Here is a 14438-nt window from a genome sequence, read left to right on the forward strand (position 1 = left end):
TTGGAGTTGGTTTGGACTTTTGAAAATATGGATAAAACAGACGCGGGTTGACTTTAAAACTTCTTAGGCTGTACCACGAATGATGCGAACGAGTGCATGAAAGCTTTGCGGAAGCCTCATTTAGTTTAAAAGGTTTATCAGTGGCGTATCTAAGAATTGTCAAAAGGGGGTCAATAGGCAGGGAACTCAAGTGTTTTGAGGCTTTTTAGGTTACCTTAAGCTTGATCAATTCTTCAATGATTTCACTGTCCGACGGGCGTATGTTATACCGTTTGTGGTACTCTTATTATATTCTTATGAAGCAGAGTTTATTCAAAAGCTACTGTATGAGAAGAAAAGATCTCTTTCTGTGGCCTTTAACTCGCAACATTTAGATATATCGAGGACGTTGTATCTATCAACAATAATCATTTTCATTCATGCAAGTTGAAGATTGGCGGATTCATGTGTCGATTCGATATATCCCTGTGAACTTGAGATAAAAGACACCACAGAGTCATCCACATCTGCTTCGTACTTAGATATTTGATTGAAAATGAATATTAACGCCAATCTAACAACTCAACTTTACCTTCTCCATCGTCAACTTCCCATATTTATGTAGCAATATTTCAGTATCATCTTCATATGGTGTTTAAATCTCTCAACTGATTCGATGCCCAAGAGCTTGTTCTGCGTTTGATCAGTTTTTAAATCGAGGCAGGCTACTGAAAAATATGTTGATGTTACAGGGGTTTCAACAGTCTCGTTTAAAGTCAGCATTTCGCAACTTCTAAAGCCGTTATAACGATCTAGTTAGCCAATACAACTGGTGATTGTGTCCAATGCTATCTGACATGTTTCATACCTTGTTAGGCCGTTCTTTACACACTAATTTTGACTACGGATTACTCCGTTTACCTGATCAAGATATAAGATTCGTGGAGGGTGTGACCGGCCGACAGGGGATACTTACTCTTCCTAGGCACACTTCTGGTATATCCAGGGGTCCGTGTTCGCCCAATTCTTAACTTTGTATTCCTTATAGGAGTTATGAGACTGATCACTGTTCGTTATCTTCACCTTTTCATGCATACAAAATACTATGGTTGTAGAGGTACAAAGAGAAATAGTTTCAAAAGACAGGTTGTCTTTTTACACCGTCTTTCCGGAACAAGCCGAGTACTGACCACATGCCTGTCTTATCAACATACCAAGTGCTATTTCTCCCATTCCTGGATCTCTGCATGTCTAACTACCCTTTACTGGGGTTTTTCCACACGACCTAGCATGATTTAAGTTTGATGCTTTCTTACATCTATATCCACAATCGATGAACTCGATACTAATACCTTACCGTTGCTTGGGTTTTTTTCCTATCCCATGGGAAGAAAGTGCGCTCAATGCTTACATTATACAAACAAGGTCAACCGAAGATGTCCGAGAGGTAAATTAATCAGGAATAAACTAAACATTTCGGACTATTCCTTTCATCTGGGATGAAATCAAATACTTTACGTTACACAGGTTATTATACATTGCCATTATAGATACATTAACTTTGTTAGTTTGAAAACAAACAAAAAATCAATTACTACGTATGTATACCTTTAATAAATAGCAATTGTAGGAAGATGTTTGATTTTCTCCTAAAGTGAAGTATCACCAAAATTGAAAAGTTTACCTTACGAATTAATTTTTCCAACTTTATATGGTCTTTCGAGGCTATTGCACTACTGCTCACATTTTAGCAGTTTAAAAAAAAACATTGGGAAATCAATGATTTTGTGAAACTTTATGACAGCAGATTACGTAAATCAATAAGCTTACTACGACAGAACATTCCATAGATATCCTCTCCAATATTAACACGGAAATTTGTGTTATATATATATAGATAGATAGATACAAATATGTCCCCCAAGCAGTATAAATGTCGATCAATAAGTTAGAAGTTAGGCAAGGCACGTGTATAATTTTTGCGCTTGTAATTAATTGTCGTTCTAGTTCTCGGTTACAGAACACATGTATACGCTGTGCGCTGTTTGATTGACGGAGTAAGAGGACGTTACGCCAGCAAAATCATAGCAGTTTGTTCTTAGAGTATGTGAAAATTTAACATGCAGACACACGTGCGGCAAAACCCTTAAAGCATCTACAGTTTGCATCACATGAAAAGATGCCGGATAACCTCGCCCAGGTAAAAGAGTTATCGAAAGCTCTCGTATCTTGTACAAAAATGATCTTATTCCAACTGTAAGTTGATATGAGAAATATGCGCGTCTGTTTTTGTTACTTGTAGAAATTGTTTACTTGGTTTACTTCATGAAGAAAACAAAGGAAGCACCTGCTATGGAGGAGACAAGGAACTGCTACTTGTGTACAGTATTGACTGGTGAGTACAGCTGGGGATTTTACTGTCTGCACGTGTACACAGGTACAGTGAATTTACAGACCGGGGTATGGAATGGAGTTTGGAGGGGAGTCAGAAGAGACACTCTTTATACCATGAGGATGTGGTTGTAATGAAGCTTATTTCATCATTACTGCGGCGATTTTGATATTATTTATCATGATGGAGTAAGACACGGTAGGTTTATTTCGTCTGTATTCCATTCAGCACTAGGTTTTATTATTATTAATGATCTAGAGAGTTTGTTACTTTGTTTATTGTACCATCATGTTACACGTAAAGCTTATATGCATGTATAGTAAAGTAAAATATCTTCTAATCAAGCAAATTTTGTCAAACCACGGGCTTTGGAAATTGAAGCTATAAAACATGCCGGTGTACGCGTTTCCCTGACAATTGTGCAGACGTTTGTGTTTTCTCCTGACTATTGTGTAGACGTTTTCCCTGACTATTGTGTAGACGTTTGTGTTTTCCCCTGGCAATTGTGCAGACGTTTGTGTTTTCTCCTGACTATTGTGTAGACGTTTTCCCTGACTATTGTGCAGACGTTTGTGCTTTCCCCTGACTATTGTGTAGACGTTTTCCCTGACTATTGTGCAGACGTTTGTGTTTTCCCTGACTATTGTGCAGACGTTTGTGTTTCCCCTGACTATTGTGCAGACGTTTGTGTTTCCCCTGACTATTGTGCAGACGTTTGTGTTTTCCCTGACTATTGTGCAGACGTTTTCCCTGACTATTGTGTAGACGTTTCCCCTGACTATTGTGCAGACGTTTTCCCTGACTATTGTGCAGACGTTTGTGTTTCCCCTGACTATTGTGCAGACGTTTGTGTTTCCCCTGACTATTGTGCAGACGTTTGTGTTTTCTCCTGACTATTGTGTAGACGTTTGTGTTTCCCCTGACTATTGTGCAGACGTTTGTGTTTTCTCCTGACTATTGTGTAGACGTTTTCCCTGACTATTGTGCAGACGTTTGTGTTTCCCCTGACTATTGTGCAGACGTTTGTGTTTTCTCCTGACTATTGTGTAGACGTTTTCCCTGACTATTGTGCAGACGTTTGTGTTTCCCCTGACTATTGTGCAGACGTTTGTGTTTCCCCCTGACTATTGTGCAGACGTTTGTGTTTCCCCTGACTATTGTGCAGACGTTTGTGTTTTCCCTGACTATTGTGCAGACGTTTGTGTTTTCCCTGACTATTGTGTAGACGTTTTCCCTGACTATTGTGCAGACGTTTGTGTTTTCCCTGACTATTGTGTAGACGTTTTCCCTGACTATTGTGCAGACGTTTGTGTTTTCCCTGACTATTGTGTAGACGTTTTCCCTGACTATTGTGCAGACGTTTGTGTTTTCCCTGACTATTGTGCAGACGTTTGTGTTTCGTGGTTAAGTAGAGGCCTAATCATCTACTTTTTATTTAAGGTTACACGCCACGTTTCTCAAGATATGTATCTACATTACACTCATATACCAAAGTAAAACTTATTTAAAACTTTCAAAATATTCAAATCACATCATGTGTTGAGTTTCAGTTTGAGAAAAATGTTTTACTCGCATGACTTTCTTTAGCTTTCAAGTATTACAAACAATATATTGCATTACAACGGATCTTTTTTTTTCAAATGAAAATGTTTCATTTGATTAAAGTTCTAGATATATAAATGTCTCTGTATCTCTACAGCTGAATTGAAAGTTTACTGTGAATATGTAAAGTTCGCTAGAGAACATCAAGGATACAGGCGCCGTTCGTTGGACTGTCCAACTGTTTCCTTTGATTTTCCACCCAAGCATTGTTGACAAGAGGGTCCTTCTATTTCACATCACTTAGAACTGTTAAAGATTTTCGGGGTATACATGACAGCGGCGACAAAACAGTACATTTAATTTACAGCCTTCCAGATGAGGACTGTAAGATTAGTGTTGATGGTGACATGTAGTCCCACGACCACGACCTTAACATATATATATATATATATATATATATATATATATATGCTACGTCATGCATTTCAGCAATATGAATTTGGGGGAAATGACCTGTCAAAATTCAGTGTGATAGTTATGCAGGTTAAATTATACATACTTTCTTGGTACTTTATTGGTAAAATGTATTTTAAAAATAATATCTGGCGTTGGATAATGCTCGTTATTACGGTGGTATATTTAAGACATGCGAATTTTTATTTCTTATGTTGGAAAATATTATCTTGTTTGAACGAGATGTTATCTTGTTCGCACGAGAAAAGAATTAGATAGGTTACATGAGGAATATGTTTTGGTTCCAGCTGACAAAGCTAGTAACAACATTGTCTTTGTTTGTAAGGCTCATTATTACAACTGTATTTTAAACGAACTTGACATTAATTCCACTTTTGGTAATCATACTTATACTCCAACTGTCCTTTCAAAAGACGAAATCCTTCAAAACCATGCTTCAGTTTTAGACACATTTAATATTCCAGTCAATGGGTCGAATGAATATGAGTTACCGTACCTATACTGGATTCCTAAACTACATAAAAACCCTTACAAACAAAGATACATTGCTGGATCCAGTAAGTGCTCTACCAAGCCCCTATCTTTGCTCCTCACGAAAATGTTAACAGCTGTGAAGGAGAAACTTCAAACTTACTGTGCGACTACATATGCCAGAAGTGGTGTTAATCAAATGTGGATTCTAAAAAATTCTAAAGAACTTCTAGTAAACTTGAAATCACAGAATTTTCCCCAAATCAATAGCATTAAAACCTATGACTTTTCAACACTATACACGACCATTCCTCACGATAAATTAAAGACTAGACTTTTTGACATCATAGACAGTTGCTTCTTCAACAAAAACGGAAAACGGAAATATTCATATCTAGTGCTCAGTCATTCAAAAACTTACTTTGTTAAACACCACTCTGATTCCACGCACAAGTACTCTGAAGTTGAAATAAAAAATATGCTAGAGTTCCTCATTGACAATATCTTCGTGGTCTTTGGTGATCAGGTCTTCCAACAGTCTGTTGGAATTCCCATGGGCACGAATTGTGCTCCTTTGTTAGCTGACCTGTTTTTATATTCATATGAAGCAGAATTTATTCAAAACTTCTACGTGAGAAGAAAAAATCTCTCGCTGTGACCTTCAATTCGACTTTTAGATATATCGATGACGTTTTGTCTATTAACAATGATAGCTTTCATTCATATGTCGATTTGATATATCCCTGTGAGCTCGAAATAAAGGACACCACAGAGTCGTCCACTTCTGCTTCATACTTAGATATTTTATTGAAAGTAGACATTAACGGCAAACTGACAACTAAACTGTATGACAAACGGGATGATTTCGGCTTCTCCATCGTCAACTTCCCACATTTATGTAGCAATATTCCATTATCACCTGCATATGGTGTTTATATATCTCAACTGATTCGATATGCAAGAGCTTGTTCTGGGTATAGTCAGTTTTTAAATCGAGGTAAGCTACTGACAAACAAGTTGATGGTACAGGGATTTCAACAGTCTCGATTGAAGTCAGCATTTCGCAAATTCTATGGTCATTATAACGATCTAGTTCGTCAATACAACCTCGCATTGGGTCAAATGCTGTCTGACGTGTTTCATACCGATTGTTAAGCCGTTCTTGGCACACTGATTTTGACTGCGGATAACTCCGTTTACCTGATCGGGATATGGGGCTCACGGCGGGTGTGACCGGTCGACAGGGGATGCTTACTCCTCCTAGGCACCTGATTCCACCTCTGGTGTGTCCAGGGTCCGTGTTTGCCCAACTATCTATTTTGTATTGCTTGTAGGAGTTATGAGATTGATCACTGTTCGTTATCTTCACCTTGCACAGGAAATATCATCTCGTTCACACAACTTATTATCTCGTTCACACGAGATATTATGTCGTTCGTATGACTTATAATCTCGTTCGCACGACTTATTATCTCGTTCCTACGAGATAATATCTCGTGCGAACGACATAATATTTCCCCAAAAATGTATGCCTGTCCTAAATATACCACCGTACGTTTGCATCAAGACTGATTCTTTTTTCATTAGATCAGAACAAAAATCGCTACAGTATGGCTTACTTTTGTAGTGCATTTTGTTCAGACCGCAAGGAGAAGTAACTGTTCGATTTCAGATACCTGGCCACACAAAAACTCTATCGGGTACATTATATTCTATCAACAACAGTATTTTGAATGCTTTATTTAGCCTGCCTGTTTTATAAGTGTTTACAAATTAAATTTATTATAAATTATTATAATTTTTATTTAGGACAGACAACTTATCCTGCAGGAGTCTGTGGCAGGTTTTGGTTAAAAGTTAAAAGTTACAAAACTAGATCTGATTCAATACAAAATGGCTTAACCAATGATATTCCAATTTCTTTACTTTTACAAAGATCACAAAAATTGTCATGAGATCATTAAATAACGTGATAAGAGTATAGATTTTGTAACTTTGTGAAGAGAAAATGGCACAAAATTTTATTCGAGGGAAAACTTTAATTTAAAAGGGCCCTATTCTCATGACACCAGTAATACATGTATAATCTTCCGTGAAAATTCAGGTACAATGCACTTGCTTGCTACGGCATCTTGTTTCTACAAAAACAAATTGGGATATATTAAGGATTAGTATATTTAAATAGTCCCTGGTTGTGGCAAGCAAAAATGTAAGGTGAACTCCAATGTAGATTACAATAAATGTTAACAAAGTTTTTGGATCTCTAAGCTAACCAAGCCGATGTACGAATAATGGTAAAATGGCTACGATATAAATTATGAACCTATTTCAGACATCATACAAAAACTCTTCAAGGAGAGGAAAAAATAATTCTAGGGGAAAAGAAACATCGCGTACCAGGTATGTCCTTAGTTGAACCCTTTATAAAAAAAAATATCCAATGTCAACAAAAACAAACTGGGCTATATCAAGAATTAGTATATTTTGATAGTCCCTGGTTGTGGCAAGCACAAATGTAAAGTGAATCTACTGTAGATTACAATAATCTACATTAAACAAATGTACAATAATCTACATTAAACAAATGTACAATAATCTACATTAAACAAAGGTACAATAATCTGCATTAAACAAATGTACAATAATCTACGTTAAACAAATGTACAATAATCTGCATTAAACAAATGTACAATAATCTGCATTAAACAAATGTACAATAATCTACATTAAACAAATGTACAATAATCTACATTAAACAAATGTACAATTATCTACATTAAACAAATGTACAATAATCTACATTAAACAAATGTACAATAATCTACATTAAACAAAGGTACAATAATCTACATTAAACAAAGGTACAATAATCTGCATTAAACAAATGTACAATAATCTACATTAAACAAATGTACAATAATCTGCATTAAACAAATGTACAATAATCTACATTAAACATATGTACAATAATCTACATTAAACAAATGTAACTTCGGATTCACAATCATAATGAATTTGCGAACAAAATGGAGAATCGGAATAATTAATTTGTCTACTAGAAAGCATTTAATAATTTGAAAATGAAGACCTATCTGACTTTCTCCAGAAAGACTCAAAAGAACCCTCATTTTCTGTATGTTTTACAACCATTATTTTCACCCTAGCTACAACAATAATAGCCATGATCTACATTGGAGGAGTCTCTTCATTCAGCATTCTGTACAAAGAGCTGTTAGATTTCTACCACACCAGATCCGGAGACACTGCTATAATCCAAAGTCTTTGTCAGTTTCTGAATTTCGGAATAGGTAGGACGAGTTGAATTGTATAGACAGTTTGAAAATCCTTACCTGAGTATTTTATAGAAAGACTGCATCCAAAATGTATTTGTCATTTTCTTCGTTTCAGGACCATTTGCGAACTACTTATCAGAAATATACTCCTTTCGTTCTGTGATGATCGCTGGAGGTTTTCTCGGATTTCTTGGACTTTTTCTGAGTGCGTTTGTACCTCGAATGGAGTTCTGGATTCTTACTTATGGAGCGTTAACAGGTCAGTTGATACGTTCAGAATTATTGCCTTGTTCGGATTTTACTACGAATACAACAGTATTTTTTCTGAAAAATCAGTTTCAAATATCTTTCAGGCGTTGGTTTCGGTTTGGTGTACAGTCCTTGTTTCACGGTCGTGAACTTTTACTTCAAAAGAAGACGTGCTTTGGCCATCGGCATAGTACTGTTTGGTACGGGTGTCGGGTCGGTGTTGTTTCCATTCCTCTACAAGATGTTGCTAGACCTCTACGGATTACAAGGCGCAGTTATAGTCATCAGTGCTTTATCGCTGAATATATGTGTCTGTGCAGCGCTTATTAGACAACCAAAACAACTAAAGAAAAACGTACTTTTGAACTTACATCTTCGAGAAAATTGCGAGATGGGGTCCTCTGAGGAACATGCTAAATCGACATTTTCTCCATGTAATTGCACCGTGTGTCATTCAAAGCGACCGATATTTTGCTTCTCGTTATTTCGCCAATCTTCTTTTTTGATTTATGCCTTGGCCTTCATGTGTAGTATTTTCGCCTATCTATCGAACTTCGTCATGATACCGGGCCATGCCCGGGTACAGGGAATGACCAGCGCCGAGGTTGCTGAATTTCTGTCGGTAGCTGGTGGGGTAATGATTTTGGCTCGCCCCACCGTTGGATGGCTAGCAGACTCCAACTTCATCGAGAAAAGAAATATCATCGGAACATGTGTTATTCTTGGAGGGATATTTTCTATTGTTTTACCGTGGATTCTAGGGTATTATTCAATGCTAGTCTACTCCATAACTTTGGGAATTTTCCCAAGCTCGTTTTTCTTGTTTATTCCTTTGTTGTTATTAGAAATCGTTCCTTTAGAGAAACTCCCGCAGGCCCAAGGACTCCTGTACCTCTGCCTTTCACTTTCTGCTGGCCTTTCACAACCCGTTCCAGGTATGTTAATAAAAAAAAGAACTAGGGAAAGAATTATATCAACATTTTTTTTATAGCATTCCTAAATGTATAATGTAATCGACAGCATGAAAATTCAACTGATTGATTGATTGATTGAATATTGTTTAACGTCCCTTTCGAAAAATGTTCACTCATATGGAGACGTCACTACTGCCGGCGAAAGGCTGCAAAATTTAGGCCTATGCTAGGCGTTTATGGCCTTTCAGCATCGTGTCACACCGGCTGTGACACGGGGCCTGGGTTTTTGCGGTCTCATCCGAAGGACCGCCCCATTTAGTTGCCTCTTACGATAAGCAAGGGGTACTGAGGACTTATTCTAACCCGGATCCCCACGCGAATAAAAAACAATTTAACTAAACCTGTCCAAAAATCCAAGAATGGTTTATCTTTTAGACATATATTTGCTGTATTCATAGGTTGGATAAAAGATTGGACGGGAGATTGGACGGTGTCTTTCCGTGTTTCCGGATCTATCAGTATTCTAGCTGGGGTGTTGTTCATGTCGGAACCGATTCTTGGAAAAGGTCGGGAGCTGAAACCCGTGCAGACTGACCAGGAAGATAATTGACATCATTGTATCTTTGTCATTTTACATGTATATTCCATGAAACCGAAATATCGACGGTAAGAAACTACAGTGAACGCTACAAAATTCTTCATGTAAAGCTACATTTACATTTAGTCAAGAGTACCGAGGATACCGAAGAGGGCGTTGACGAACTTTCGGAAGCAAACGAGTATCCGCCCTCTTCGGTATCCAAGATGAAATGGAATTCTTCTGACTTGTATCACGGTATAATTCTATGGTCGTTATAACGATCTAGTTCATCAATACAACCTCGCATTGGGTCAAATGCTGTCTGACGTGTTTCATACCGATTGTTAAGCCGTTCTTGGCACACTGATTTTGACTGCGGATAACTCCGTTTACCTGATCAGGATATGGGGCTCACGGCGGGTGTGACCGGTCAACAGGGGATGATTACTCCTCCTAGGCACCTGATCCCACCTCTGGTGTGTCCAGGGGTCCGTGTTTGCCCAACTATCTATTTTGTATTGCTTGTAGGAGTTGTGAGATTGATCACTGTTCGTTATCTTCACCTTGCATGGAAATTACTAGTATTACTCAGCAATAAGTTCATACCCTTACAGTACTAGTACAATATCTTTCCGATATTGGAGTCCTGTGGGGATCCGGGTTAGAATAGGTCCTCAGTATCCCTTGCTTGTTGTAAGAGGCGACTAAATGGGGCGGTCTTTCGGATGAGACCGCAAAAACCGAGGTTCCGTGTCACAGCAGGTGTATGGAGCGCCAAATTAACATAAACTCAAATAATTGAAGATATCTTCAATTATTTGAAGATATCATCAATTCATTTGATGCGCGCAACAATTGAATTAAAGATCTCTTCAAATAATTAATGATATCTTCAATTCTGAATTATTGCGCGCATTAATTGAATTGATGACAGCATTAATTCTTCAGCTGATTTGATGCGCGCTTTAATTGAATTAATGATCTCTTCAAATGAATTAATGATATCCACAATTGAATTGATGCGCGCTACAATTCAATTGAAGAGAGCAATAATTGATATAATGCGCGCATTAAATCAATTGATGAGAGCAATAATTGAATTGATGCGCGCATTAATTCATTTGATGAGAGCAATAATTGATTTAATGCGCGCATTAATTCAATTATTGCTCTCTTCAATTGAATTAATGATATCTTTAATTCATTTGAAGAGAGCAATAATTCTTTTAGAGAGATCAACTATATAATTAAAGATATCTTCAATTCAACATATCCACAATCAAAATAAATGATATCTTTAATTGAATTGTTGCTCTCTTTAAAAGAATTGATGCGCGCATTAATTCCTTATACAAGAGCATTGTAAATGATTTAAAGATATCTTCAATTGAATTAAAGAGATCATCAAATTATTTAAACCGAGCTCTAAATTAATTATTGTGAGCAATGTTTCTACTCAATTGATGCTCTCATCAAATGAATTGAAGAGAGCAATAATTGAATTAATGCGCGCATCAAATCTATTATTGCTCTCATTAATTGAATTAATGTGCGCATCAATTGAATTGAAGAGAGCAATAATTGAATTAATGCGCGCATTAATTCAATTATTGCTCTCATTAATTCAATTGATGCGCGCATTAATTCAATTGATGAGAGCAATAATTGAATTGAAGCGCTCATTAATTCATTTGATGAGAGCAATAATTGATTTAATGCGCGCATTAATTCAATTAAAGAGAGCAATAATTGAATTGATGATATCTTCAAATAATTGAAGATATCTTGAATTATTTGAGTTTATGTTAATTTGGCGCTCCATACAGGTGCGGCACGATAAAGATCCCTCCCTGCTCAATGGCCATAAGCTCCGAGCATAGGCCTAAATTTTGAAGCCCTTCACCGGCAGTGGCGACTTCTCCATATGAGTGAAATATTCCCGAGAGGGACGTTAAAACAATAATCAATCTGATATTGGAAGTTACTAGTATTATACAGCAACAAGCTCCACCCCTTTCCCGTATAATAGCTTCACGTTCTCTTGATAGTTACTGTCATGAAACAACAATAAGATCCACACCTTACCCAGTCCTTCGGATGAGACCGCTTAAACTGAGTGTCACTGCAGGTGTGGCACGATAAAGATCCATCCCTGCTCAAAGGCCGTAAGCACCGAGCATATGTCTAAATTTGAGAGCCCTTCTCCGGCAATGTTGACGTCTCTAAATGAGTGAAATATTCTCGAGCGGACGTTAAACAACATACAATCAATCAAGCCATTACCTTCCCGATATTGGAACAGCAAACAATCCATCCCCTTGGAGTGCCGGGATTTATTGAACTGTGATTCAAGTACATCCACTATTTATGGATGAATAAGACGAACTTTTATTTTAAAACACGAAAAATTCTATATATGAAATAACCATTCAATACAATTGTATTTGTATTTTCAGTGATTTATCATTAAAGTTTTGATTTTGAAGAATGGAAGGACCCCCTACGTCCCAGTGAAAACAGGATGTTTTAAATTACGTTAATGCTGACATTTGGGCTTTGAGAAACTTGGCGAATAAAAATATTCTGCGAGCACGCTTCCGATATTTTTTACTCAGCAAAGCAGGCCTAATTTTAGCTAGGACCAAGAAGATTACCTTTGCTATTGGCACGTGAATTTGTGCTTGTAATGAGGCCTCCAATTGTATTTTCTTCACCAGTTTTGTGTGACGTGAATATCACAGGGTATAGTATTGGTCGACGGGAAGCCATAACAAAGATTGCTGTGCATCGACTCATCGTTTCTGATTTAAGATTTAAAATTCAATATGAACAAGTACTGGCATCATCTCAGATTATTTCAGTGTTTTGGATGGATCTAGAGCTTTCATAAATCAAGATACTTTTATCCGGTTCTGTGATTAAATTCGTCTTGCTAGATTATACTTTAAGGGGCTTGGAAAGTATACTTTCCATTAATTTCATCAGCGATTGATAAAAATTGAATTTCTTTCATAAAAAACCCAATTTAAAACGGGCAAGAGACAATTGATACCCTTGAAAATACAGAACTACATCTTCAAGAGAATTCAGAATTATATTTATTTGAACTTTCATTGCTGAATTGATATATATTCATTGTAGCGTTAGTACTTTGTTTTTGTTTGTGAGTAAAATGTAGATATGGAGCCAGCTACTGTAAGTCAAATTGATTTGGAAAGTACTGGACTCACTTCAGTAGTATCTTCAATATAGGTAGAGCACATTTTTATGAAAAGGTCGAGATAACGAACAGCCATGATCTATTTCATAAAATCTTACAAAGAATGTAAAATTAAGAGCAGGGCAAAGTGACCTCTGGACACCCCTGTCGAAAAGTTTTGAAGTTGTCGATTTGTCCAGCTGGATTATAGTTGAAAGAAGAACATGCAGGAGGGTATTGTATAAGATGGTCTATATCTAGGCACTAAAGTTTGTAATCAAAACATTTGGATGTAATAGTGGAAATATATTTGTAGGAATACTAGGTGCAGATTTGATTTGAAAGCTACATGAAAAGAAAAAATCTCTTGCTGTTGCCTTCAACTCGACATTTAGATACATGTATATGTATATCGACGATGTTTTATCTATTAAGAATAATCACTTTTATTCCTATGTCGATTCAATATATCTCTGTGAACTCAAAATAAAATACACCAGAGTCGTCCACATCTGCTTTGTACTTAGATATTTTAATGAACATAGATATTAACAGCAAACTAACAACTCAACTTTACGACAAACGGGATGATTTCAGGTTCTCCATCGTCAAATTCCCATATTTATGTAGCAATATTCCATTATCTCCTGCATATGGTGTTTATATCTCTCAACTGATTCAATACGTAAGAGTTTGTTCTGCGTATATTCAATTAAATCGAGACAGGCTACTGACAAACAAGTTGATGTTACAGGGGTTTCAACAATCTCGTTTAAAGTCGCCATTTCTCAATTATATGGTCGTTATAATGATCTAGTTTGTCAATACAACCTATCATTGGGTCAAGTGCTGTCCGACGTGTTTTATAACGATTGTTAGGCCATTCTTGGCACACTGATTTTGACTACGGAGTACTCCGTTTACCTGATCAAGATATAGTGCTCATGGTGGGTGTGACCGGTCAACAGGGGATGCTTACTCCTCATAGGCACCTGATTCCACCTCAAGTATATCCAGGGGGCTCTTTATTTTGTATTCCTTATAGGAGTTATGAGATTGATCTCATATGTTGGAATAGAAGACTGTGAACTTTTTATGACAAGAATGTTGCTTATATCGACGGCATTTGTTCCCTTTGTTAGTAAATTTAAGTTTAAGGAACTGACATGATTCGGGAGTATTATCATCCATACCCCGTGGTGGTTTAAAGAGCCTGTGATTCAACCTGTATTTAGGTGTTGAAAAATGTAAGTATGGGCTAGCCTTGGCTTCTTCAAAACTTTCAATAGAACAGATAAACGTTTTGCAGGAATGTGATGTAGACCTAATTGTCAAAATCTCTTTG

At 36.9% G+C, this 14438-nt stretch overlaps 1 protein-coding gene across 10 annotated transcripts; it reads left to right on the top strand.

The window, feature by feature from the left end:
* Positions 1-1978: 1978 nt before the first annotated feature.
* LOC125683609 (monocarboxylate transporter 12-like) lies at positions 1979-12483 on the top strand. 10 transcript variants are annotated; one of them, XR_008796353.1, is made up of 8 exons: positions 1990-2179; positions 2282-2374; positions 8023-8166; positions 8267-8410; positions 8505-9162; positions 9261-9335; positions 9773-9980; positions 12351-12483. XR_008796353.1 is itself a non-coding variant. In XM_056142615.1 (7 exons), exons 2-7 carry the CDS (start codon positions 2305-2307, stop codon positions 12034-12036), a joined length of 1185 nt encoding a protein of 394 aa, XP_055998590.1. In that variant the 5' UTR covers positions 1979-2179; positions 2282-2304; the 3' UTR covers positions 12037-12483. The 10 variants fall into 10 exon arrangements, 5 of the variants coding, with proteins under 5 accessions (XP_055998590.1, XP_055998592.1, XP_055998588.1 ...); XM_056142615.1 differs by lacking the exon at positions 9773-9980 and having other exon boundaries at positions 1979-2179; positions 11943-12483; XM_056142617.1 differs by lacking the exon at positions 9773-9980 and having other exon boundaries at positions 1984-2179.
* The last annotated feature ends 1955 nt before the right edge of the window (positions 12484-14438 follow it).

The sequence above is a fragment of the Ostrea edulis genome, chromosome 6 (assembly GCF_947568905.1).
Source record: "Ostrea edulis chromosome 6, xbOstEdul1.1, whole genome shotgun sequence".
NCBI classification, from domain to species: Eukaryota; Metazoa; Mollusca; class Bivalvia; order Ostreida; family Ostreidae; genus Ostrea; species Ostrea edulis.

What these genes read in the sequence shown, in the direction of transcription:
- LOC125683609 (XM_056142612.1), top strand. Translation starts at nt 2,305, where the DNA reads ATGAAGAAAACAAAGGAAGCACCTGCTATGGAGGAGACAAGGAACTGC. An exon ending in CTTGTGTACAGTATTGACTG is followed by an intron (nt 2,375 to 8,022) that starts GTGAGTACAGCT and finishes TTTTCACCCTAG; the next exon opens with CTACAACAATAATAGCCATG. An exon ending in CCTTTCACAACCCGTTCCAG is followed by an intron (nt 9,336 to 9,772) that starts GTATGTTAATAA and finishes CTGTATTCATAG; the next exon opens with GTTGGATAAAAGATTGGACG.